At 47.2% G+C, this 27,027-nt stretch overlaps 1 protein-coding gene across 1 annotated transcript; it reads left to right on the top strand.

The window, feature by feature from the left end:
- The first annotated feature begins 737 nt into the window (after positions 1–737).
- LHX2 (LIM homeobox 2) lies at positions 738–26,276 on the top strand. Its single transcript, XM_069082837.1, has 5 exons — positions 738–963; positions 3,880–4,082; positions 5,146–5,555; positions 15,543–15,748; positions 25,404–26,276. Exons 1-5 carry the CDS (start codon positions 844–846, stop codon positions 25,689–25,691), a joined length of 1,227 nt encoding a protein of 408 aa, XP_068938938.1. The 5' UTR covers positions 738–843; the 3' UTR covers positions 25,692–26,276.
- The last annotated feature ends 751 nt before the right edge of the window (positions 26,277–27,027 follow it).

The following is a 27,027-nucleotide window of genomic DNA, read 5'->3' as shown; positions in this document are numbered from 1 at the left end:
AGCCAGAGGCACAATAAGCAGAGCAGGGCGCATTTGGAGACGCGGGACACTTGGGGTGGGGGGTGGGGATTCGCTTTTGGAAAGGGGACTCATCGTTACCTCCATCTCTTGACTCTTATCTCTTGCCTGCCTTTTGGTATTCCCTAGCTCCTCCCCTTCCCTCCCCTCCCCTGGAGAGGCACCGGCGGAGTTTGAGGAGAGAACCCAGCCTCGCAGACTTTGCGACCTCCTGGCTTCGCGCAGCGCCCATAGCCGAGGGCTCTAGACCCTGACCCCGAGGCCAATCGACAATGCCAGTCGACTGAGGGCGCCCAGAGGGGGCGTTGGCCATTGCCCTCCTCCCTGGGTCCCCGGGCTCGAAATCTAACCATCGCTCCTGAGCCTCCCCTTCTCCCCAAATCCCCTCAGCTTTGCCCCTCAGTGACCGAGACTTCTAGCTATGTAGGTGCCCAGGCCTGGGGCACGTCCGGGAGGGGACTCGGGCAGACCATGCGCAAAGAACCGCTCCCTTCAGCCGGCTGCTCCAAGCAGCGCTGACAGCCCGGGGGGCTGAGGGGAGCTGGGCTTGGGCGGGGCTGGGCTGGGGCGAAGGAGAGCCCAGCCCGGGAGGCGGTGGGAGGAGGGATGCTCCTGGCCCGCTAACATTCCCGAGCGCAGGGCGAACCGACCCCCGGAGGAATTCCGGTCCAGGGTGAGCCCCCAGCACTCGCGGGCCAGCCAGCCGCCTCCCACCTTCCCTCCACCCCCAGCCTCCCGCGGCGCCTCCAGCTCCCTCTCCCGCGTCTCAGCCACAGCCTCCTCGTTTTCCTCCTCTCTCCGGCCGGGGGACCCGGCCCCGCCGAGATGCTCTTCCACAGCCTGTCGGGCCCTGAAGTGCACGGGGTCATCGACGAAATGGACCGCAGGGCCAAGAGCGAAGCGCCAGCCATCAGCTCAGCCATAGACCGGGGCGAGACGGAGACGGTAGGCGCACGGGCTGGGGAGGAGGGAAAGGGGTGTATGCGGAGGGCAGGACAAGACAGGGAGAGGGAAGGTTGTGGGGCAGAGGAGGGAGACGATATCACCCCTAAATGCTGATTCCAGTTCTTCTGCACCCCCCCTCCTCACACACACACACACACACACACACACACACACACACACTTGCCGCGGACTGCCAACAGGAGAAGGCAGATCAACCACCTCATACCCGTGTTTGCTTTGAGGGATCTAGGAGGAAAGGACTTGGGGAGATGGCGCAGAAAGGAGCAGACTTTGACTGGGAGTTACGATCTCGGGGTTGGGGTGAGCGTGTGGAGAGACGCGGAACTGGCGATTCCCGCACCTCCTCTTCTGGGTGCTCATCGAAGTTTTGGGGAAAGTGAGCTGTGTACTTTCCGGAGCGCTCTTCGCTGGGCCCGGGGTTCAGAAGCCCAGGCTGGGGCGGCAAGGAGCCGAGCCCTCAGCAACATTCCCTCAACCCAGGGAGAAGGGCTTTCTGTTGGGCTTCGGCTCCCCCCTAGGAAAGAGATGGAAAACGAGAAAGAAGGACGAGAGAAAACGCCTAGCATTTCTCCCGATGTGGGAGAACCAGGGGCCCAATTGGGCCCAGGACAAGGACTACCTGCCTCCTTTGGGTGGCGTGGGGTGAAAGGTCGGGGAACACCCGTCCTCTCCCCCACCATGGCGTCCCCCGAGTTTGGTTTGTGCCCAGCGCTCAGTCCTCCTTTAGTTCTCGTCCTGGGGCAACCAGAGGGGCCTTGGTCCTTGTGGCAGCCAGGACCCGGGTTTTGGAAGAAAGAAATAGCCGGCACAATCCGCCGTCAGTTTATATTCTCCGTTCGGCTCCAGGCTCTGGGCTCAGGGCTCCGGGCTCCGAGCTCCGGGCTCCGGGCTCCGGGCTCCGGGCTGTAGGAGCTTCCCTGGCTTCTTGCCTTTTTATTTTCCCAGCCCCGCTCCCTTTAGCCTCCAGCCACTGCGTGGAATCGGAGGGGCAAAACCTGGCTTACTATTCCCGCAAAGGATTGATTACTTCGGGCGCGAGGGCTTCGTTGTCTGTCTTTCGGCGCCTTCTATCCCTATCTAGGGGGTCTTGGATCTGGGAGGGTGTGTGTCTGCCAGGGGTGTGTGTGGGGGAGACAAGCGCCGGGCGGTTGCCACCCTTCTTTCTCCAGCCCTGGAGGGGGGAGCCCCAAAGTTGGGCGGCAGCGTTTTTAAAGGGCACCCGCCCCTCTCCTTGGGTCCCCAGATGCGGCTTGGGGATCTGGGCTAGCCCAGACCGCGGGATCCCAGGGTTTCGGACAGGCCGGCAGGCCCCTTCCCAGTCCCCAGAGCAGGCCAGGCCCAGCGTCCGGCTCGGGCGTGACCTTTGGGGAGAAAAAAATAACCTGGCCCAGCTTTTGCGATTTCTCTGCGGAGCTGTGCCTGGATCCGGGGCAAGGCGGCCTTCCTTTCCCAACGCTCGTTCTTATTAGACAAAATAAATTAGAGACTCCGCGGGGTAGGGCTGGAGTTGTGGGCCGAAGGAGTGGGGGCATTTTGAAGGCTGTCTATTCCTCCTCGCAAGAACTTGGTGCCTCTGGGGACAGGAAGGCAACAAGGGGTCTTTTATCGGGCAGAGAGGGCTCTGGGGAAGGAGTTACGAGTAGTGGACTGTTTGTTGGTCACGGAACCGCTGTTGTTGGGGTGACAGACCCCTTGGCCAGTCTCCTGTGAAAGTTGGACCTTTCTGTGGTGGAAAAAGGTCTGGTCTGGTAATGTGTGTGTAGGGATGGGTGGGTGGTGAGGAAGGTCCCAGAAAGGTGCTGTCTCAGCTGTAGGGCCTAGGGGTTTGTGGTTCGCTTGCAGTAGAAGAAAGGGGGCCAGAATATATATATATATATTATATATACACACACACATATATGTATATATATATATGTATGTATGTATGTATGTATTTCTCCAGATCCTGGTTTGAATTCAAACGCCTGACTCACATTAGCGATATTAGTCTGACTCCTCTCTATCCTCGGACTTCCAAAGCCGTGTGGGGCTCACTATATTTTAATTCTCTCTCTCTCTCTCTCTCTCTCTCTCTCTCTCTCTCTCTCTCTCTCTCTCTCTCTCTCTCTCTCTCTCTCTCTCTCTCCCTCCCTCCCTCCAGGGTTGGGGAGAGGGAAGGAAAGAGGAGGAAAAACCGCCCCCAAAAGAGTTCAAGAAAATCAGTCTGGAAATCATGATGTTTCGGGGAACACAAACTATTTAAATAACCCCTTTAAAATCACTCGTGAGACCCAGGGGGGTAAAACATTTTATGGAGGGGGGTGCTTCACTCCTTCCACTGGTTCCTCCCTTACCCCCCGCCATCTTCCAGTGTAGGGCGAGTTAAAGACCCCAGCCCCAAAGCCATCCTGGAGAAAGGGAGGGGGAGGGCGAGCGAGAGAGGGAGGGAGGAAAAGAGAAAGGGAGGGAGAGGGCGACTCTGAGAAAGGGGGGTGAGGGGGAGGAAGGAGAGGGCGAGAGCTAGCGAAGGCGATTGGGAGGAAGAGATCTGGAGTGAGAGGGGAGGAGAGAGACCCAGAGACTGGGACCAGGGCCGAAGAGGAGGCAGAGGTCGCGAGCAAGGCGCCGCTTTGGGGCGTCTGGTTTCACGCCGGCTACGAGGTGGGGGTTGGGGTCCTTTTCCCCAGCCCCGGGGTAAAAGTTTCTCTTTCTTTAGGCTCATCGGCCTTACTAAACCTTAGGGTACCTTTCCCACTTTGGGGGAGACAGTAGAGGAAGAGGGCAGCATTTGGAGTAGTATCGGTGGTAGGTTGTAGTGGGGAGGCGTGCTCTGGCCTGGGGAGAAAGGATCCGGGTAGCCGCCTTCAGGTGACACCGACCCTGGCTTGGGCTAACTGTGCCCTCTTTTCCCCACAGACCATGCCGTCCATCAGCAGTGACCGGGCCGCGCTCTGCGCGGGCTGCGGAGGTAAGATCTCCGACCGCTACTACCTACTGGCAGTGGACAAACAGTGGCACATGCGTTGCCTGAAGTGCTGTGAGTGTAAACTCAACCTGGAGTCGGAGCTCACCTGCTTCAGCAAGGACGGCAGCATTTACTGCAAGGAAGACTATTACAGGTACCAGAGCCCGGCGCCCCATCCTAAACTGAGCGCGGTGAACTTAGCCCGGCCTAAGCTGCCCTGGGGAAGCGGATGTGGGGGATGTTTCTGTCCTGAAATGAAAAGGGTGGGGGTGGGGATGGACTCCTTAAAGGATGGACAAAGGCAGAGTCCCTCCCTTCCTTGCCCCACTTGGAAGTTTAAGTGAAACTAAAAAGGAGCGTCTCCCTTGGCCTCCATTCGCTTTTCCCTTTAGTCTCAGGAGACTCAGAAGTAGGCATCCTCCACTCCCCTCCCCCGCCATATTTAGACTTAGTGTTGGAGGCTACGGGAGATCCTTGGGAAAAGGTTTCCAGAGATTTCTGGATCTATCAGAGTGATTGGGAGCTGCTGGGTGTGGATAGGATAGAAAATAAATTTTGATGGAAAAATCTCTGTCTTTCTCTCTCCCTCTCATCTCCTCTCTCTTCTCTCTTTTCTCCTCTCTCCTTTCACTTTTCCCTCTCACTTGCTGTTTAGGGTTTTCCATTTTGTTTTTAATTTTAATCACCTTTCTCCTTTTACTTTCTCTTATATTCTTTCAATCTTTCTTCTTTCTCTATCTCAAACTCCCTCTTGTTTCAGGGGTCTGTATTGCTCACTGGTAGTGGCGTGGGAGGTGCTGGCGGAGGGTGGGGGAAGGGGAAGGGCATGTGACAAGTCCCTTGGTCCCCGGTGTTGACAACTTTGAGGAGGGCAGGAGTGGGAGCTAACTGGGGGCTCTCTTGGGTCTTGCACAAGCACTGGGAGAAACAGAGAGCTTTCTGGTGAAGGCAGGTAAAGGTGGGGGTGTTGTGTCAGAAGGAGAGAGACTGAGGAATCCTAGGACAAGACCTAGGGTAGGGATAGACTCTTGGAACCCAGTACCTTGCAGACTTCCAGGCCTACTCGGTCCCATTAGTCTACTGGATAATAGGGAAGAATCTGGCATTGGGTGGAATGCTAGGGGGGTGGGGGTGGGGAGCACGACGGGTTTGATCAGACGGATAAGGAGTAGAGGGAGCCACCTTCCCAAATAGTTTTCCTTCTTTCCTTATCCCAGGCGGTTCTCTGTGCAACGCTGTGCCCGTTGTCACCTGGGCATCTCAGCATCAGAGATGGTGATGCGAGCCCGGGACCTGGTTTACCATCTCAACTGCTTCACCTGCACCACGTGCAACAAGATGCTGACCACGGGCGACCACTTTGGAATGAAGGATAGCCTGGTCTACTGCCGGCTGCACTTCGAGGCGCTGCTGCAGGGTGACTACCAGGCCCATTTCAACCACGCGGATGTGGCGGCTGCGGCGGCAGCGGCTGCGGCTGCTGCAGCCAAGGGCTCGGGTTTGGGCGCCGGCGGGGCCAATACCTTGGGCCTCCCCTACTACAACGGCGTGGGCACAGTGCAGAAGGGACGGCCTCGGAAACGGAAGAGCCCAGGGCCTGGAGCGGACCTGGCTGCCTACAATGCAGGTAAGAAGTGACTTTCTCTGGCCTCCCTAGCCCCCCAGAGGTCTGACTTCCTCCCGCGAGGCGCAGCGCCGGGAAGTGGGGGAAAGTCGCTACTGGGAGAACAAGCGCTCTGTGATCGTGTCTGTCGGTAGGCCTGTCCAGATGGTCCGTGACTGCAGTTCCCTAGGCACTTCTGCCACCTATTTCCACCTTGCCCCGCCTTTTCCCCGTACATACTTTAACCGCTTGGGATTAAATGGGACGCGTTAATTTCTTGACCTCCTCACCCTCACTGCCCTTGCGCTTGCTGTCCTCTGGAACTTGGGTGGGTGGGGACGCAACACCTCAAAGCTATGGGAACTTATTATGAATTGGTCTTTGGACGTTGTTCGACTTTTGGTCTCTTTCCCCACCCCCATCCCCTACCCTCCACCCCCATCATCTGGAAGGAGGGAGATTGGAAGCGAGGTCATTTGGTTAAGGAGAAAACAGGAGGGGAAACTTTTCATGATTAGTAGGTAGAAGGGGAGAAAAGAAGGGTAGTTGGAACTGAAATCTGGAAGGCAGGCAGAGCTTGTAAATTAGCACTTCCGAGGGCCGGGCTGTGAATTCCCTTTGGTAGCTCCGCTAGGAGGGGGGCACGTTAGCCCAGTCTGCAAGGGTCGACCCTGGCGAGAGAAGCCAGGTCTGGGAGCTGCAGAGGCCCGGGGAGTTCGGGGGAGCAGGTGCGGGAAGCTGGAGGGGAGGGAGCAGAAAAATGTGGCTGGAGCTGAAAAATGAAGGCCAGAGATGGTAAATTCTCACTTTCGAGGACCAGGAAGCCCCTCTGGGGGAATCTTGCAAGACAACATAGTGTGCTGGCTGCCTGCGGATGCCTGAGCTCCTGTAGGAGCAGCCGGGGCAGGGAGCTTGTGCAGGGGCTCTAAGAGCCTGGTGCAGAGCGGGGAAGCAGGTGCCCGGGCTGGAAGTTCAGAGAGCGAGAAGCATAGCTGGAGCTGAAACCTGAAAAACCGAAATGTGAAGCTCGAGTTTCCGAAGGTCGAGAACTGATTTTGGTTGTTCGCCTTTGGGGGGTGGGTTTGGGGAGGAGAGCGGCAGAGCGGTCGAGGCCCAAGCTAGGCTGGGGAAGAGCGACTTGGGAGCTGCAGGAGCTAAGCGCTGAGGCTGGGAGCAGGTGCCCAGGCTGAGCGGGGAGTGGAGAGAGGCCCAGGCTGGGGACTCAGACCTGCAGCCAGGCGGACCTCGAGTCAAGGTCTGGTTAGTGTAAGGCGCCGGCAGGACAGGGCCCAGTCTGGAGAGAAGCTGAGAGCGGACTTGCTGAGGCCTTAACAAGATAGATGACAGGGAAGGGGCTTCCGGCCCATGCCCATGTGGGGCAGGAGGGGGGGAGGCGACGGCAGACTGTGAGGAGTAGTGGACCACAGGCTGGCAAGTGGGGCGGAGGGTGGGGGGCGGCGGCGGATTTAAAAGTAAGAAATTCGACCTTACCGCTGACCTGCTGTTGGTGAAGGCGGAAGGGATCACTTTTCGGGATTTGGAGAATAGGGGGGATCAGAAGGCGCCAAGTCAGTGATGTGGGAAGGGAACCATCCTGTTTCCCATTCTCGATCTCGTCTGGTTTTACCAGGTGCCCCTCGACTCAGGCTACGAGTCTTCCAGCTCCCCCCCCCTCCCTTTCCTGGGAGCAGCCCCCTGCCGTCCTCGCCCGCTCTCCGCGGTACCTGAGAAACCAGTGTGCTGGGTGCATTGAACACTTTTCTCCTTAAACTGCGGAGCTATAGCCTGGTACTAGAGGGAATATATTCCCCGAAATGTGGGACCAGGGAAGCAGTGGGACTGACCTGATTCTGTACCCCTGGCTCCGGGAACGAACTGCGGGCGTGTTGGAGATGGAGAGAGATGGGAAGGGTGGATCATCAACAGTTTAAATAACTATAGCTCCCATTTCTCTATCCCTTTAAGATTTTTAAAGCACTTCCTTGGAAACGCCATGCAGTGATAGGAAATGCAAGGTCTTATTATCCCCATTTTTTGCTAATCAGAAAACAGGTCCAGGGAATGGAAGTGACTTGCCCAAAGTCACACAGCTAACAAAAATTGTGACTCGAACCCAGGTTTTCTGTGTGCACTATTCTTTCTACTCTACGCTTCTCCCTAGCAGAGAGTTCCACAAGTCTCGGTTCAGTCTTCTTGCTTTCAGAAAGTATCTCTCTTCCCTAATTTTTGCAGGACTCTGCCTTTCATTCTGCTCCCGCCTCCCCCCGCACCTCCTCCTGCTACCTTCCTTTAGACGGCAGATGTTGAGGTTCTGATAAGTAGTAAATTAAACCGTCGACATCTGCCTGAGGTATGGACAGGTTCGGAAAGCTTTACGATCCCCCTGGCTTTCTAAATGGATAGAGTTTATTTGTAATTTTTTTTTTAATTTCGTTTTTGAGATAACCGGTTCCGGGAGGTTTTTGTCTTTCTCCTCTCAGTCTAATGTACAACTGCTAACAAAACTATTTTTTTTTTTCAGCTGTCTTAGAGAGTGGGGAGTGGGGGTGAGGGGAAGCGATGTTAAGGCGGTTTTACTTCGATTAAAATGCGATGGAGCACATCTGTATAGATGATCTATGTTCAGTGGCGATTTTGAAGCTTTATCAAGCATCGAAGAAATGGGCTGGAGAGTTGGTGGGATTTTTTTTTTTTCAAGATGGGGGAGGAGGATGAATTTCGTGTACCTCTGTTTGAAATATTAAATCCAGAATCAGAATCCGTGAATCTTGAATGCAAAGAACATGGATTTGGAAAATTGAAGAAGGGAAGGGTTGCTTTTTTAGTTTGAGTGTTATAGTTTTGACTTGGCTTCTTTCTCCCACTGAGCCTGGTGTTTTTTCCTTTCCCCCGGTGAGGATGAAACTGAAGCTGCGTCCTGACTTTCTCAGATAAAACTGAAATCTGCATATATTTAAAAGCAGTTCTAAGTGTGGACAGGTTGAGGTAGAAGTTAGGACCAGTTCCTGAGACCTCTATTCCCTACGGGTGGCGTGTGTGTGGTGGTGGGATTTTTTTTTTCCCCCTTAAGGTAGGTGCAGGGAGGAGCAATTGGAGCCGCGTTGAGAATTAAATTGTAGAGTAAATGGGAGAGATTTTTCGCTTCTTCCTCCTCCCCCCCCGGCTGGTATCTCTGTGAGGTAGAAGACTGGCTGGCGGGTTTGAGATGTGGATGAAGGCTGACAAGTGGAGAATAGCTTAGAAGGAAGCCAAGACTTCAAAAAGATCCATTCTCTCCCCCCCCTCCTCGTCTCCCTCCTCCCCCTCCCTTCTTTCTCGTCTCTTTTTTCCCCCTTAAAGAGTTTGCTGCCCCTGTTGTCGTTCATCCTCCTTCACTTGTTGAAAAGGAGTGAGATGCTGGAGGATAGTTTTGAAATTTTGTTTTGTTTTCGGGGGCGGGGGGGGGGGAGTGAGAGAGGTAGAAGAGGGACTGCTGAATTGATGTCTGAACATCGGGCCATTTTTCAGTGTTTCCCAGGAAAGCGGCATCTCTGCAGGTCGGCCCTAGTCTCCTTCGATTCAGAAATTTTTTTCTTTTTTCATTTTAGTTTCTGTCCCCTTTTAGAGGCCAAATGGTGTAGTGGAAAGACTGTAAGCTTGGAGTCAGGAGTTTGGGGGTTGGAATTGGGACTTGACATTTCCTTTTTGTTTGACCTTGGGCAAGAAAAACCTCAGTTTTCTTATCTATGAAAAATGGGATACTGCTTCCTTGCCTCATGGGAATGTTCTGAGGAAAGTACTTTGTACCTTACAATGTGATAGAAATGTGAGATGAGTGTTTTGTGAGATGAGTCTATTCCTATTCGCATGAAAGAAGCTAAAATTACCCAGAAAAGGAATGGGGAGAGATGTGACCGTCATATTACCAAGGACTCTGAATAGTCAATGTCTCCCCTCACTCCTAGCGTAAGCCAAAAGCTCATTCTCGTAGTGAAGAGACTTTAGACCGGCAAGTGATTTGGAGCCTGGTTTGGAGCAGGGGGCCCTAGCCAGGGAAGGAATGCGTTTGGAGAAGCCCAAATATATGGGTTTGCCTGGATGATGACACAAGGTCACTCAGCCCAGCAGGGGTCTCATTGTGTAGTGGAAAAGACTGAATTTAGAAAATTAGGAGGAGCTGAAATCCTAAAGTTGACACTTAACAGATGTATGATTTGTGGGCTAGCCACTTCTCTCTGAGCCTCAGTTTCCTCATTTGTGAAATGAGAAGGTAGCCTCTACCTATTCCCAGGACCATTTCAAGAAAAGTGTTTTGTAAACTTTATAGAAATGGGAGCCCTCAATCCCTACAGAAGCAAATCAAGACTGAGATGGTGGTCTGCCTGAAGCTAGAGAGTTAAACGTATATGTATGTATATTATATATGTATGTTATATACATGTATAATACACACACATATATGGTCTTTGGCTTGTATATAGTTTGTCTGTGCATGTGTGGGGGGATAACTGTCTGAAGCTATCCTTGGAAAATCAGACTGAATGATTCAAATCAAATGTGATGACTTTGGTCTCTGCTATTTGCTACCTGTGTAGTTACTTCCCTCTTTAGTTCTCCTTTTCCCCCTCTATAAAATGGGGCTGGACTAGGATAATCTCTAAAGTTCCTTTTCAGTTTGACATTGTATGATCCTATAGGATCCAGCAAGAGCAGGGCCAGGTTTGTCAAGGGCACAGGAGTCCCACTTACCCCTCCGAGTTTGCACAGAAATTCATCAGAAACTCTTCTATCTCCCCCCACTGTTCTGATAGTCTGGGTAAAGCATGAAAAAGGGCAGGACCCTTGTGGCCCAGCTCCTCAGAAATCTCTCCAGTTCTCCCCCCTCCTTTTTTCTGGGCCCCAGCGCGGGCAGGGGGGAGGGGGCCTGCTTGCGCTCTGGGAGGTGGTGGTGGTGGTGGGTTGAGGGGAGGGTTATGGGCTGAGCGATTTTGGCCAGATCGTGGGGGAGGCCAGGAAGAAGAGAGGGAAGGCTAGGGGGGTGGGGTTGGTGCTGCTGGTAACCAGAAGGAGAGCCACGCCCGGTCCCTTGGGGAGCTCTGAGCCCAGCACAGCATGGGGTTGGCCTGGCCGAGTCGGGCGCTCCAAGGCAGCTCGGGAGCAGCTTGGCGGGCAGACTTTGGGGCCGGGCAAACAGCTCTGGCCGGAAGGCGGTGACTTATTCCTTCCACCAACAACCCCCCCCCCCTTTTTTTGCCTGGCGGCATAATTACTGATTTGATTCCAATCCATTATTTAGACAATTGAACCTACAATCTCGTCTTTAGTAAAATGAGGCGAAGTCAGATTTGATTACAGGTTCAGTCCCCGCGACAAGAGCTGGAAACCCGATGGGTTAATAACAGATCACGAGTAAATTATTCATGATTTTACGAGCTCTTTAGCTCTATTGAATTGGCCTAATTGAGAGGGAAAAAGAAAGCCAAAGCCCTCCCCACCCTCTCCCCTTTACCCACGCTTCCCCCACCCCATCTCCCCCTTCTCCGACTTCCCTCCCGTCCCAATCTTCCTTTTCCCGAACTAATCCCTCAACTCCCCTTTCCCCTCTTCATTCCATCCCTTCCCCCACCTCCCAGTTTCTCTCCCTGCCCCATTCTTCCTTTACTCTGACCTCCTCTCATTCTTCTTCCCCTTAACCCTCTCTCTCCCTCATACTCTCCTTCCGGGGACTTCAGTCCCGTCTTCCAACTTCAACCTCTACCTGATCTCACGTTTCCCCCCACCTCCCTGCTTCTTCTCACTCTCTCGATCCCTGACTGATTCCTTCTTAACCACAATCTCCCCCATCTCTGGATTTTCCTAGCTCCCTTCATCACCTCCTGTCCTGTTTTCCCCGTCTTCTTCCCTAGCATAGGCTAGGCCTCAGCCAGACTATCCAGAACAGCTTCTCTTGTGCCCAATACACAGGTCTGTTTCACTTTAAAGGTTAGGTAGGTTGTGTTAATAGTATTATGCCCATTCTGCAGATAAGAAAGTTAAGTCTCAAAGTGGTTAAATGATTTTCAAAGGTCACAGAGCCAGACCCCTTCTGTTAAACTACACTGCCTCCTTCCCCTTTTCTGGTCTTCCTGCTTGTAGAATGGAAGAGAGTTTTTCCTTGTTCACTTTCTTATCCCTCCTTAGTATCTTGCTCTTATTCCTATTTCTTTCTGTTCTGTCCTTTCTCCCAGTTCGAACCCTTGAAGGGGCCTTGCTTTTCAGGCACCTCCTACCTCCTTCCTATTCTGCTCTGCCCTTCCCTTCCTCAAAGGAGTTTCTTTCCCTTTGGACTACCCCACCTCCCTCCCCCCACCCCCTTCTCCAGGCCTACCTCAGGAAGGTTCCCAAGGGCACACTGGGCCAGCAAAGGCCCCCAGCAGAGCTCATTAACAGAAGTCCGGGAGGGAGGGAAGGAGGAGGCACTGTCCTGGGAAGAACTGAGAGAAACCCCTTGAGAATGTGCCTGAGGGAGCAGCTGTAGATGGTTCAGTGTTTTCCCTCCTCGACATTCCCTCCCTTCAAGCCAACCTGGGACTAAGGATAGTCAAAGAGACACATGGATAGACTCTTTAAACATGACTTTTCAAAATGTGTGTCCTTTTTATGCCAGAAAATCCTGCCCTCCAAGGCCCCTGCATATTTATTTGGTGACAAATAAAATAGCATATATTATGAGAGACAGAGCCATATAGTGGGAAGCACACCACTGCACTTTGGACCTGGATTCAAATCCTGTCTCTTGCTTTGTGAACTAAGGGCATTTATTTCACATCTCTGGGCTTCAGTTTCATCATCTATGGAATGTAACCATCAGTTGGACTGGATGATTTCTAAGGTTCCTTTGAGATCAAGATCAATGACCATAAAATGTCCAAGGGAATGAGACCTGACTTAGAGTATCATATATGATATATACTAGTTTGTGACCATAAGCAAGCCCCTTCAGCTTCCTAAACCTCAAATTCCTCATTTGAAAAATGATAACAAATTTTGTACTATCCCTATAACAGAAGAAGGGATAGGTGGTGAATAGAGTGCTGGAGTTGGAATCAAGAAGACCCTAGTTCAAATCTCACCTCTGATGCTCACTAGCAGAGGGACCTTAGGCATGTCTCTTAACCTCTCTGGACCTCAGAGACACACTCTAACCTTCTAAGTTGTGGATTCGTTGGGATTTCAGTTGATAGAGGGAACTCCTACACCAACAAAATCCAGGGTCCCTTTTTGATCAATATAGCCTGCCTGCCTACCTCATAGGAGAGAAACATTTTGTAAATCCTGGAATGCTATAGAAATGGGAATGATTGTAGAGGAGGCTCCTGGTCAGAAGCACATGTGAGCACAGTTTTCAAGCATCAGGTTGATACAGTTTTCAACTTTTTGTCTGAGGTCCACAAAATTATGTCCCAGTTCTGCTCCCAGCCCACCCTCTGGAGAGACTTGTTTACTTGTGAGTAAGACTTCAACTCAAACTCCAAAACACATTTCCTGGCATTGTAATTCTAGACAAGTTTTTTAACCTTCTTGAGCCTCAATGTCATCATCTGTAAAGACTGGAGCACCTCACTAGGCTGTTGTGAGGATCAAATGAGATGTTGTATATGAAAGCAAACTTGAAAGTCCTATGTACATGCAAACCATTATTCTTATCATTGTGAGCTGCTTCCCTTTCTCCTTGTTTCCCCCCTTTCCTGTCACCTCAGATGGGCACTAAGATCAGTAAGAATAAAATAAATTATATGTTTCTGAGCTCACCCCTTTTCTTAGGCACATTGGAAGTAACTGGCAAATTTGGGGTTGAACTTAGGTTAGGGGAGCTGGGCCAGAGTCCCAGCTCTGACACTTACTAGCTAAGCAATTCACTTTTTGTTCAGAGCTTCAGTTTCCTCATCAGTAAGATGGGAATAATAATGCTTGTACTCTCTACCTCATAAGACCATTGTGAAGAATAGACTCCAGCTTTGTAAGCCTTAAAACACTATAGGAATGGGAGCTATTATTTCTCTGAAACCACATTTAAGGACTATCCTTTGACTCCTTGTTAAATGGCAGGAACTTGTTTTAAAGGACTAAGCTCCTCCTCCCCTTCCATCCCCCAAATTGCACCCCTGTGTTCTCCCCCCTTCTTTGGCTCTAGTCCCAGGCCTGATCCTAAGGGTTCTCCCAGGTGGTCTATACCCTGAGGAATCTTGGAAGAGGGAGACCCTACTCAGTGGCTTATGGGGGGTTGTAGAAAGAGTGTGTTCTGTGGGATCTTGGTGGTGGGGCAGGGCCCTTCTTGGAGGATTATTGACAAAGGGAAGGACCTTGTTCTGTTGGTCCTTGGGGCAGGGGGTGCAAAGGACATCTTGCTTTGTGGTCCCATAGTGGGTGGTAGCTGTGACCTGAGCCCCCTGCCAAGCTGTGACCTGGCCTCTTGTGGAAGGAACTTCTCACTGACTGTGAAAGGATTACTCCCTACCCCCTTTTGGGTGTAATAACTAAGCTTTGTGGAAACCACTGAATTCATTCCCTAGCTGGAAAGTGTATAGGGAATAGGACACCTTTCTGTTCCTGGCTGAGGAGTATTTGTGAGCCCAGGCCAGTGTCTGAACAGCATGGAGGTAGTGAAGGCAATAGGTCTGTTAGCTACAGAGAAGTTGGTTTGCCTAGGGATAGGGAAGTTTATTCTTTCCTGTGGTGGCTGGTTCCTTTGAAAGGGTCCTGTATCTAGAGACAGAAGATTGGGGTTGAAATCTTGGCTCTAACAAGTCCTAGTTGCATGACCTTGAGCTAATCAGTTACTGATTCCCCAACCAATCTACAACTTAGAACCTTAGAGTATGGCTCTGAGGTCCAGAGAGGTTAAGGGACATGCCTAAGGTCTCTGTTGGCCTCAGTTTCTTCACTTAGAAAATGAGAATACTGGATTCAATGATTGACAAGTTCCCTTCCAGTTCTAAAATTCTAAAAAGAGTAGTACTGCAGGCAACTCTGCCTAGGTGGCACCCAGCACATAGAAGGAAACTTTATAATGTAGATAATTTTTAAAATAAATTCACATATTTATATATAAAATTTATTCTGAACTTAACAATAATTAAAGAAAACAAAATGAGTGTAATAAGACCATAAACTCTAAATTATTTATAATTTGTTTTTTAAAATGTATATTAATCTTGACAAAAATTATTTATATACCTTGTTCGCTTCCATGCTCATTTCCTGTTCCATTTTATTCTGTATATTTTTGTTACTGCTATTGCTATTATTTTATGTAATTGTCATATATATCATATACATATATTTCAGATTCTTCATTCTTTACTATGATGCATGTACTTTGAATGTCAGTAGAATTCAATCTCTGACTCATACGGATTTATTTTTATGATCAGTCAGGTGTCCTATATTATCCCACAGCTTCAGATAGACCACAAACATAGGAACACAGTTTTGAAACTTTACCTGAAGTTCACAAATGCTGATGTAGTAACAAGAGAACACAATTTAGAATACAAAGGCCTGTGTTCAAATCCCTGTTCTACTTCTTTCTAGCAGTGTGATTTGGGGCCAGTCACCTCCCCTCTCTGGGCCTCTGTTTCCTCATCTATAAAAGGAAGGGGTTGGACTCTGTGTCTTTTGAAAAAGCTCTAAATCCTTTGATCCAAGGAGCTATGACTGTGAGACCCAGAGGGGTTACTATAGTTTTCCTGTACATTTGTTTAAGGGCTGGAAGGAGCAGTGAAGCTGACTGACAATAGCCTGACATTTCAGGACCTGGATTCTACTCCATTTCAATAGGGGAAAGGGGAGTCTAGTAGGTTTTGTTGGCCTAGTGATTGGGCAGGGATTGTTGAAGACTGAGACTGGGTAGCCTATGAGAAGAAACCTCTGGTTCCCTGGACTTTGAAGGATGAAGGCTTCCTCTAGGGAAATGTCTTCTGCCCTACTCTGAGAAGAGGATAAGCCTCCTCCTCACTCCACCCTTCACCTCTGAACCTTTCTCCCCTCTAGCACTGAGCTGCAACGAAAATGACGGGGACCATCTGGACAGGGACCAGCAGTACCCCAGCAGCCAGAAAACTAAGCGAATGCGGACCTCCTTCAAACATCACCAGCTGAGGACGATGAAGTCCTATTTTGCTATAAACCATAATCCCGACGCCAAGGACTTGAAACAGCTCGCACAGAAGACAGGTCTCACCAAGAGAGTCCTCCAGGTAAGGGGTGGGGGAAGTAATGGGAGGCTACCTCAGATTACACAGTTATACAATACAATATACAAAATGCAACCCACAGTAAGTCCCCGAGATATGTCACACCCAACACATAGCAGTACACTCAGCACAGAACACACAATACACCCACAGTGCACGCTCACACACCCAAACTCGTGGGCTTCTGGAGTTTCCCCTGAGATCTCATAGGTTGGAACTTTCTGTAATGTTAAAGATCAGCTCTATGGAAGCCCAGGAAGAAATCCTCCCTATACGTGAAAAAACAAACATATAAACACAAAAGAAAAAGAAACTCGGAGAAATTCTGGTCCTTCTCCCTTTGGATCACTTTCTCTAGTATCCTATCCCTCCCTCCTTCTCCCCCCCTCCCCCTTTTTTGCTTCCGCTTCCTCCTTTCTGCCTTTTTCTGTCTCTGTCTCGGTTTCTCTTTCACCTTGGTCTCTCTGCCATTGGGGTCATTTTGTCCCTTTCTCCATCTGTTTTCCCCTACTCCTCCTTAGGACCATAGGATTTTAGAATTGGAAGGATCCTTAAAGACAATCTAGCTTAATTTTATAGACGGGAGAAACGAGACCCAGAGAGTAATTCTTCCTGTTTCTCTTGCCTTATTCTACACTCTTCTGTCATCAGTCTCTTCTCGACCTTTTCCCTTTGTCTTTCGGACTGGACTTCGAGGTCTCTCTCAATTCTGAAGAATATAAGATTTCTTTCTCACCTCTGTTCCTCACTTTAATTCAACCTGAAAGGCATTTTGTGTGCCTACAACGCGCAACACACACACACCGTTTGCCTGTATTTGCTCTCCTCCTCTCCACCGGTTCTGTTCCCTCCCCTCTGTTTTTATCTTTTCAGTCCCCCTCTGTCTTTACCAGAGGTTCCGATTCCCTCCTCTCACCCCCTGCTCCCACCTGGTCTCTGCACTCCGACCTCTGACCTTTCCTCGGTCTCTCCTCCTCCCTTTCTCCCCGCCTCTGTCTGTGTCTGTATCTTTATCTCTGTGTTTTGTGTCTGGGGGTCTCTTTCTGTTTCTCAGTATCTCTCTGACTCTTTTTATTCACGTAACTCTCAGGATTGAGTTTCCTCTGATGTTGATGACTGTAATTATTCATTTAAGTCTTTCTCCCTCTCCCCAACCCTTTCAGTCTCCCCACCCTACCTTGGTAGTGGATAGGCTTTCCAGAGAAAAGCAAAAATGAGTTGAGTTGAGCCTACTGATTGCTTCGCTGGATTAAGACACTAAGGAAGTTCAGAGACTTCTCTGAATATTTACCCGAAAAAGACGAAATAGAAACTTGCATTTGTTTTGTCAATCAGGGGCAGACAGAACATATTTGCCTCCGTGGTGGAAATGAATAATAAATGACTGTTTCAAAGATTAAAGTGCATTAATTTCTAATGCGCAGCTTTGTAATTTCCGACTCAGGGAGAGGAGCGATCGCTGGGATGCGTTCTTGGGGAGCCAGTTGGCATGGGTACCCCTAAGACAGCTCCCGTCGAAAAGGCTTTCTTGCAGCCAACAGTGAGAGACCCTCACTCTTGGTCCGGCACTGGACTTTTCTGCAGTTCCTGGGGAAGCTGCGGTCCCGGATGCAGGGGAGAGGAGTTGTAGAAAAAGGCGAAAGCTCAGAGGTTTCAGATCCCGGGAAGAGGGAGTTTGGGGTCACTAAAGTATGGAGCTGGGAATAATGGGAGGGAATGCCCTAGGAAAGTTTTCTAATTACTCTTTCACACGATGCTGTAGTGGAAAGAGCATTGAATCTGCAATCTGAAGTTCTGAATCCAGCTCTGCTTCTTAAAGAACTGGGAGACCTTGGGCAATCCAACAAACAATTATTAAATACTAACTAAGTGTAAGGTACTTCCTTTCTCTGGATCCCATTTTCCTCATTTGTAAAATGTAGGATTGGAGTAGGTGGGGGGGGGTCTGGATTCTCTGAGTGTTGGAGTGGTGAGGGAGATGAAGACTGGTGACTGAAAGAACAGTCACCCCAAAAAAGTTTTTCAATTATTATGTGATGGAGGAACTATATTAAGGGGAGAAGAGAGATGTCACTTTCTTTCCTCCGGCTCCCCAGAGATGACTTTGTGACGTCAGCTGAGTGAACTCTGCAAAAGCCAATCCTGGGTTGATGCGCCTCTGCCCCTACAAGGGGACCCGTTACTATCTCCCTTTTCTGCCTTTGTCTGGGTTCGAGACTACCGGCCCTTGACCATTTAAAAAGAATCAACTCTCAGCCACAGCCCTTACGTCACCTCTTCCTCGGTTCCCCTATGTCCTCCGGGAAGTAGGGATGGTTCATAGAGAAAGAAGGGGAGAGAAGGGCAAGAGGGAGAGAAAACAGAGATGGGAGCTCGTAGGAGTTGCCCAGGAGACCCGAACAACCGAGTTCAGCTCGGGACAGGATTGTTTAGAATTTTGTTCAGGTTTTCTTCTAGTTCTTTTATTACCCACGCTTAGAAAATGTGGCCCTTGTATCCGATTTCCGTGTCTCTACCCCTTATTTTCAGGAGGGGGAAGGGAATTTGGGAGAGGTGGAGAGTATTTGCTTCATTGATGGTCCACCCTGGAACAGCCCATGGACACTCACCACTCCACCACAAACAGGCGCTCCCAGGTCTCCCAAAGAAATGGGAAGTATCAATGAGGGGGATACTAGAGCTTTCAGAATCATTGGGCATCTGCCATTTCCCATGAAGCCTGGGCTTTACATTGGGAATCAGAAAAGGAGGTAGTGTCATGGCTCTGCCCCTCACCTTCTGAACAAGTCACTTCTCCCTGAGCCTTGGTTTCCTCATTTGTAAAATGAAGGGAGCTAGACTAACATTTCTTTAAGCTCTAACTGCATTTATTCTATGCTCTAGCATTCTAAATTGTAGACCCATTTTAATAGATCCTTTCCAGGTCTAACATTCTATATTCCCACTTTTCTTCCAGCATTAACAGCTTGCATTCTAAATCCTAACATTCCCTCAGCTAAAGTCCCTTCCTTCCACCTTTAACCATCTATGAACCATGATCTTTCTGCCACTCAGAGCCTGACCAATGAGCTGCTGTACACAATAGGTTCAAAATCTATGTGTGGTGTTGATATGATGATAAGTTGGTGTCTCCCACTCTGGAGTCTTAAAAGAAAGACCAGGAAAGTTGGAGTCTGTTCATCTCTTCTCCTTCCTCATCTAATCTGGAGGACCAGAATGGGGATTTCCTGTGTTACCTATTGGGAAATGGAGTGAACTTATTCTGTTTGATTCCTGTGAGCAAAAGCAGGACTAATAGATGGAAGTTTCAGGGAAGTGGATTTCAACCCCAAATAAGGAAGACCTTCTAAAAGTGAAAGCTGGCTACCTCATGAAACAGTGGGTTTTTTGTCAGGTGTTCAAACAGATGTTAGATAACCACTTGTCAAGAGATGTTCAAGGGGACTCATGCTTTAAGTTAAGGGTCCCCTTCTGGCTCTAGATCTTGTGATATTGTGAGCTGCTACTTAGGGCTCAGTTATACACTTACCTTCAAGAATATTTGACTATGAAGAAGCAGAATCAATGAAATCCCAAGATGTCTACACTCTCTTTTTTTTGACTCAGCCTCTGTCCTTAGCCAGCTTCCTTGAGGAGGGAGAAAAGTACAGATTTGAACTCTTTTTCTCTGCCCCTTCTTGACCAATGATGGAAGTATCATTGAGCAGGGAGGTAAAGGAAGAGATCCCAGAGCATCTGGCAATTAGATTCCAGTTGCTCTGAGTTATTAGAGAAGGTAATGGCAGAGGGTGGTGAATTCCCCAAAGCTGAGCAAATATATCACCAGAATTTTCAGGTGCTGTTCTCCCTCCACTAGATAGGGCAAACAGGACAAATTCCTTCTTCATAGGCTCCATTTCTCTCTGGAGCATTCTATCCAAATTCATTATGCCAATAACCTTGCTTGCCCCATCTCATAGAATTCAAGGACTATGGAGTAATTGAGGATTCTTCCTTAGAATCCTAGAATATTAGAACAAGAAGGGTCTTACAGTATAGGATGTTAGAACATAGTGTTGTAACAGTAGGCCTGAAAGAGCTCTTAGGATATAGACTGTTAAGAACTTGTAGGAAGGGACCTTAGAACATGGAGTATCTTAGAGACTAATGTAGACTGTTAGGACACTGACATATAACATAGAATGTTAGGGTTAGGAGGGACCTAAGAGATTATCTAATTCAGTTTGCTCATTCTACAGTTGAGGAAACTGAAACCAGGAATGAAGAGGTGACTTTCTTGCTTAAGGTAAATCACAAGTTAGTGGCAGAGCCAGGCCTTCATAGAATTCATGCCTCCTGACTGTGCCCTCCAGTATTCTTTCCATTATGATGTTTCCTCTCCCTTCTTGGCCAGATTGGGGCTATCTCCACCAGCTCCATCCATACACAGTTTTGGGCATCTCAGGGTTGTCTGCTTCCCCTGCAAAATGGATATTTTGTTGTTGTTCACTTGTTTCGGTTGTGACCCCATTTGGGGTTTTCTTGGCAAAGTTACTGAAGTGGTTTGTCCATGTCCTTCTCTAGCTCATTTTACAGATGAGGAAACTGAGGCAAGCAGTGTTAAGTGACTTGCCCAAGCTCACACAGCTAGTAAGTTTCTGAGGCCAGATTTGAATTCAGAAAGATGAGTCTTTCTGACTCCAGGTCTGGCACTCTATCTACTTCAACACCTAGCTGCCCAAAGAGATCTTTACTCCCCCCTTTTAACCCTTCACAGGGCAAAAAAGAGATTCCAGGGAGTATAGAGTAATGTTGATGTGGAGATAGATAGATGGGTAATTGCACACTAATTTATGTACAGAAACTCAGATTTCAGGATTACACTTATTTGTTACAGAGGTAGTGTGGTAGAGTGGAGAGAAAACTGATCTCAGAGTCAGAAAGACCTCAGAAACATACTTGGTTGTGTAACTCTAGGCAAGTAACTGAATCCCTTAGCATTGTAGGCAACTTTTTTTTTTTTACTTTTTGGAGGGCAATTGGGGTTAAGTGACTTGCCCAAGGTCACATGGCTAGTTTTTGTGTTAAGTGTCTGAGGTCGGATTTGAACTCAGGTCCTCCTGACTCCAGGGCCAGTGCTCTATTCACTGTGCCACCTAGCCATCCCTAGGCAACTTTTTAAGACTAAAAATTGTAGAAAAGATGCTGAGCCACATAGGTATAGGGAATAATATCCTCTTATAGGAGTTTCCTATGGTATTGAAATCATAGGTCTTGTTCCTATCCTTTGTTATTTGCTTATTATGTTTTCTAGGTGGTTATATATTAACACACTTCTTTTGATCAGCTAAAATGTGGTAGGGGTAGGATTTAGCCTCTTAGGTTGTAGTCTAATTGCAGAAAGCAGTATCCCAGAGTGGCATATAACTATGTCTAAAAGCTCTTGGCAAAGAAGGAATCTCCAGCAATTTTTGCATAATAGCAGCAAAAATAATGGTAATAATGTTACTAGTTCACATTTCCTAGCACTCTACAGTTTATATTACTTTTCTCATATTCTCAAGAGGGAGCTGGTCTAAGGATTATTATCCCCATTTTGTAGATGAAGAAACTGAGGTTCTATGAGGGGAAATAAATTGAGTATGCGTAAAGAACTAATAAGGGGCATAAATAAGGAGAGACTATTTCTCAGTCCCCAGGAATATCTTAGGAGCCTACTTTCCTCCCCTTTCAGGACAGTTCCAAAGTGGCCATCATGTTCTCTGCTAGTCATAACTACCTCAATCTCTGGGAGATCTTTCATTTGCTGCAGTCCATCAGTGAGTCCTCCTGATTCTGGTTTATTTCCTAGCCTGAGTTAATCAGCATCCACAGTGGCAGATTCTTTAATAGTTCCTGGTGATTAATATTATTATATTTAAAAATTAAGTGGCATTTTCTTTGTTCTCCCTAAGGAAGAAGTATGGTTCATTTCCCATTTCAGATCAGGCCAGATAGTCCCAGTAGGTGTAAGCAGATGAATAGCTGCTGACCAGTTGTGGATTCCAGAGGTTTAAGCTTTGCCTCTGTCATTCTGTGACCTGGGGGCAGCTGATTTAACTCTCCTGGACCTCTATCACCTCAGTTGCAAAATGGGAGAAGTGAACCATTGATCTATCTCATGGAGGCAGTCAATAATAACCCTGCCATGGTGGAAAGAATACTAGACTGAGATTCCAGAGGTCCAAACAGGTCTATACCAGCTCAAAAACTTAACCATAAGCAGGTGATTTCTCCTCTTTGTGTTTCAATTTCCTCACCTCATTTTGGAGGCAACATTAGATCATCCCTAAGATTAAATAATCTACAGATCATTGGATCCATGCCAAAGATAAACATGACAGTAAGAAGGAACTATCACTCCTAACGACCAGCTTATATCCCAGAATCCTGTTTAGGCTGATTTAACTTGAAAAGCTTGATTGTTACTCAAAGACCATTGTAGCTGCTTAGGCAAAATACTAATAATGATTGTTTTGGAATCTGAAGCCCAAATTGGTCCAAATATAGGCTGTACTCCCCCCACCCCTCCAGAAATAGCTTGTTTGAAACTGGAGTATGGCCAATTATTATTATTAATTTTTATTTATATAATAAATTAAAAAGCATTTTATATTTTTTTCTTTCAAGGACATCTTATTGTGGGGGTTGTGGCCTAATATTTGTGAAAGGCCTATATTTGAGCAAGTATCTGGGGAGAAGGTTGTAAAAAGACAGTTCAGAAGTATGTGAAGTTAAGGGCAGCTAGGTGGTGCACAGTGAGTAGAGAACCAGTCCTGGAGTCAAGAGGACCTCAGTTCCAATCCAGCCTCAGGCACTTACTAGCTATGTGACCCTGGTCAAGTCACTTAACTCTTCACTTATGCCTCAAAAAAGAGTGTGAAGCTAATGAAAACAACCGATGACAACTGTTAGAAAACCTGGAGTTCAAAACCAAAGGACCTTAGGGAAAAGACTTTTAGAACATACAGTGTTAACCCTATAAGAAATTTTGGACATGGAATATTAGGGATGGAGGGGACCTTGGCGATCATCTACTCTAACTTCCCCCTTTTACAGATGGGGCAACCAAAGAGGCAAAAGTCTTGCCCCAGGTAATCCAGTAATTTAATGGCAGAACTGGGTCTAGGAGCTAAGTATCCTTTTTTTTTTCAGCACTCACTCTCATCAAAAGCCATTTGATTTAATCATTTCTGCAGGACAAAGCTGTAAAAAAAAATGTGTACATCACTGATATGCTCACTTCCCCAAAGTCCGGGGTGGCCCCTGTGGGGCAGGCAGGTTAATGTTTGTATATTTTTATTTGCAAGGCTCTTGAATACACAAGGAGTATTCTTTGAGTATCCTGAACTTGGAAGGAACAGTTTCTTAGTGCGTTTCTGTAAGGAAATAACTTTGTCTGGATGGCAGGGGTGAAGGTCCAGCCAGGGAGCACCATGGGGACATAAGGAGCCACAAGTGGTGCTGGATTATGGGACCACCATTGGATTAAAAGCAAAGGGAAACTGAGGCTCAGCCAGGAGTTCTGGCTCCTTCCATTAGAGACAGATATAGCTTTAGAGTCAAAAGACTTGAACTCCAATCTTACTTTCCATTCTTAGTAACTCCATGATCCTAGGCAAGCCATTTAACTCCTCTGTTCTTCAGCTTCTCCATCTGTAAAATGGGAACAGTCATACTTTTCCTTCTTACCTCACAGGACAGCTGTAAGGACAGTGTTTTGTACATCTTAAAATGCTCTAGAAATGTGAGTTGTTTCCCTTGTTGCTGTGAAGTCATCAGCTTCAGCAGCATCATATTATCACCACCACTACTGCCACCACCGCCACCATCATCTTTCATCCCTTGCTTCAGCCCTTGGACATATATATATATGTGGGAAGGTAGACAGAAGGAGAGAGAGAGCTCTGTTAAGAGAATCCCTCAAGTCCCTCTTTTTACTTCCCCCAGATGTGATCAGATAGGATTTTTAAAACTGAATCAAAATCAAGGCGCAATGAATATCACCTAATAAATGGCTTTTTTTTCCCAGAAAGGGAACTTTTATATCAAGGGCTTGGGGAACAACAGGGGTCCTAAGAACAAAGATTTATAGTGGTCTGGAAAGGAGAGACAAGGGGAAACATTAAATTTCTCTCAATGTCTCTATCACAAATGTAAAAAAAAAATAGTTGCCAGCATGGATGGAAACAGGGAAAATAGTCACTGACATCTTTTCTGAAAGTTCTTGCTTTTTCCCCCTTGGAGGGTGGGGAGAGTGGTCAAGTGATAATGGTAGTAGAACCCCAAGGTCAGTAGAAACTTAAAAAAAATCATCTAGACCAGTGATCCTTGACCTTTCTGAAGTTTTCACGTCCTAACATCATTTATTTTCACTAAGTATTACATGTGTGTGGATATAAGTATTTGTTTATATGTGTATGTGCCTATGTTTGATGTTTGTGTTTGTCTTCAAACATTTGTATGTTTAGATGTGCATGTGCACATGTACTTATATCTATACAACCACACACAGGGATATGTGAACAATATTCTGTGTGCACATGCGAGTATATGTATGGACATAGTGGATTATCCATATATGCACATATAAATGTACAATGAATATATAGATCCTCATGTACAATCTGCATGTATGCATATGCACTGTATATATGCATGTGTATATATGTGGAGGTACCCATGGAATTGTGCACACATGTTTATACACATACATGGCTATATGTGGATATGCACGTACATATACACACATGTCTTGGACATATGTGGGTAGATAAATATGAATATATATGTATATGGATGTCTATGCAGTATATGCTAGGTATGTGTATACACATATAAAAAGTAAATTCAAGCAATATTTTTTTTCAAAGAGTATTTTGAGTATGATGTACCCTTACTCAAAGATATCTAGAGAGACATGGCAGGGGCATCTCAGATCCAGGGCCCTTGTTCTGCTGAATTCTGTTTTATTCAGTTCCTCACGATACTGTTCCTACAATTGCAAGATTTCTTGGGTCTGAATTAGTCAGATAATTGCCTCAACTCACCCCTTCCCTTAGATATTTGGGCCGAATCTACACAGGTGGGCCTGAAGAGCAGCCCTGGGCCAAAATCAGCTGGACAGAATTGGGTACAAGCCAGAAGGTGGCTCTTATTCAATGCAGCTGACAGAGGCTAAAAAAAACAAATGATCCCATGGGAAGCTGGTCGATTGGGTTTCTTTCTTTTTTTCTCCCTTTCTTTTCTCCTCTCGTTTCTTTTTCTCTTTTCTTTCTCTTTTCCTCTTTCTCATTATCTCTTTTATCTTCCTTCCTTCCTTCCTTCCTTCCTTCCTTCCTTCCTTCCTTCCTTCCTTCCTTCCTTTCCTTTCTTTCTTTCTTTCTTTCTTTCTTTCTTTCTTTCTTTCTCTCTCTCTTTCTTTCTTTCTTTCTTTCTTTCTTTCTTTCTTTCTTTCTTTCTTTCTTTCTTTCTTTCTTTCTTTCTTTCTTTCTTTCTTTCTTTCTTTCTTTCTTTCTTTCTTTCTTTCTTTCTTTCTTTCTTTCTTTCTTTCTTTCTTTCTTTCTTTCTTTCTTTCTTTCTTTCTTTCTTTCTTCATTGCAGGCTTGTAAACTCTGGCTGTTCTGTCTAATTGTTTCAGGTCTGGTTTCAGAATGCCAGAGCTAAATTCAGGCGGAACCTTCTACGCCAGGAGAACACGGGGGTGGACAAGACCTCAGACTCCACACTACAGACGGGGACCCCATCGGGCCCAGCCTCAGAGATTTCCAACGCATCTATGAGCCCCTCCAGCACCCCTACCACCCTCACGGACTTGACTAATCCCACAATGCCAACTGTGACATCTGTCTTAACTTCCGTGCCTGGGAGCCTGGAGGGCCATGAGTCCAGGAGTCCAACACAGACAACTCTTACAAACCTTTTCTGATGACGCTTTCCCAATAATTTCTTTAAAAAAGAAATTATCTTTTAGTTGAATTCCAAGTGTATTTTAAATAGAGGCTTTGAGCAACTAACTAACCACATTTTAGGATCTCGCCTGGAAACAGAGGGGGAAAAATGAGTGTTCTGGTAACTACAGAGTGTGGACTGAAAATTAACTTGGAAGATCTATCCGCAACACAACATTTGTGTAACTGTACAGTTTTGTGGACTGACTGAGCAAGGAAAACAAGAATTAATTTAAGTTGGCTAGAGCTTCTTGTATTTCAAAGACTGCCACGTGCCTTATATACTGTTTTATCTACATACTGGATTTCCCATGTCCATTTTCTCTCTTGCCTCCTTTTCTCTCTGTATATTTATGACCAGAGCAAAAATGTTTAAAAAAAGTTTGTTACTTTGAATAGTTCTACAAACAAACAAAACACACACACACATACACACACACAAACACACACACACAACACCCCTTCATTGGTTCTGTTGTTGTTTTAGAATTTTAAGGTGGACGTCTGTTCGAATATCAGAATTTGTAAAATCTAACCAGTAATAAAACCACTTATCGAAACTACTGGGTAACTGGCTGCAGTTAAGTCTAGCAAAGATTTCTTGGGACTAATACCTCCAGCTAAACTGAAAAGTCAGACAGATGGCCTGCAGCCATTCCCTCCAGGGGCTCTGGGGGTTGTATTTCCCAGTCTCTTCCCTCCCTGCCTCCTAGGATGTCTAGGATACACGTAGAGGTAGGAAGATTCTCTGCTTGCTAGAAAGCCTGTTGGAAAGAGGACAAGGTATTTTCACTGCCCCAGAATGAAAACATCTAAGCAGGAAATATGAAGTGGAAGGAGGAATGAGAGTTAGGAGCCCTGAATTCTAATTCCTCCACTCTGCTTGGGCACTGGGATCCTTGGAAAATTACTTCCATTCTCTGTAAAATAAAGGGGTTGAACACATGATCTCCAAGGAGCTTTACAACTTTAATTTTAATGTTGTAGCCTTCCGTGTCCTCAGGACTCTGTTGTAAACAAACTCTTCTTCTGTAAAGTCCCCCTCAGTTCTAACATTCTGTTTCCAACATTTTGTGTTCTTAGGATCATTTCAGCCCTAGCATTTTCTGTTCTGACAACTCTACATTCTAAGGTCCGTTCCAGTTGTAACAACATTCTATGACTCTTTAAAGTGTTTTAGGTTAAAAAATGTTCAAGGAAATGCTTGCTAAACATTCAACAGAAGAGGAGAAATGTATTAGGAGCTTCAGGTAATTTTAGATAGGGGGAGGCAGTTGTGGCAGAAGAAAGACAAGCACCTAGTCCTGTAGGAAA

Source organism: Petaurus breviceps, unplaced genomic scaffold (genome assembly GCF_028583685.1).
Source record: "Petaurus breviceps papuanus isolate PSGF00001 unplaced genomic scaffold, PetGlider_PUasm1.0 171, whole genome shotgun sequence".
In the NCBI taxonomy this organism is placed as follows: domain Eukaryota; kingdom Metazoa; phylum Chordata; class Mammalia; order Diprotodontia; family Petauridae; genus Petaurus; species Petaurus breviceps.
Note: the sequence above shows the minus strand (reverse complement) of the source record. Positions and strands in the feature narration are given on the sequence as shown.

Bases quoted from the DNA above. Each gene is read 5' to 3' on its own strand.
- LHX2 (XM_069082837.1), top strand. From the start codon at position 844: ATGCTCTTCCACAGCCTGTCGGGCCCTGAAGTGCACGGGGTCATCGAC. The intron at 964-3,879 runs GTAGGCGCACGG...TTTTCCCCACAG, and splicing joins ACCGGGGCGAGACGGAGACG to ACCATGCCGTCCATCAGCAG. The intron at 4,083-5,145 runs GTACCAGAGCCC...TCCTTATCCCAG, and splicing joins TGCAAGGAAGACTATTACAG to GCGGTTCTCTGTGCAACGCT.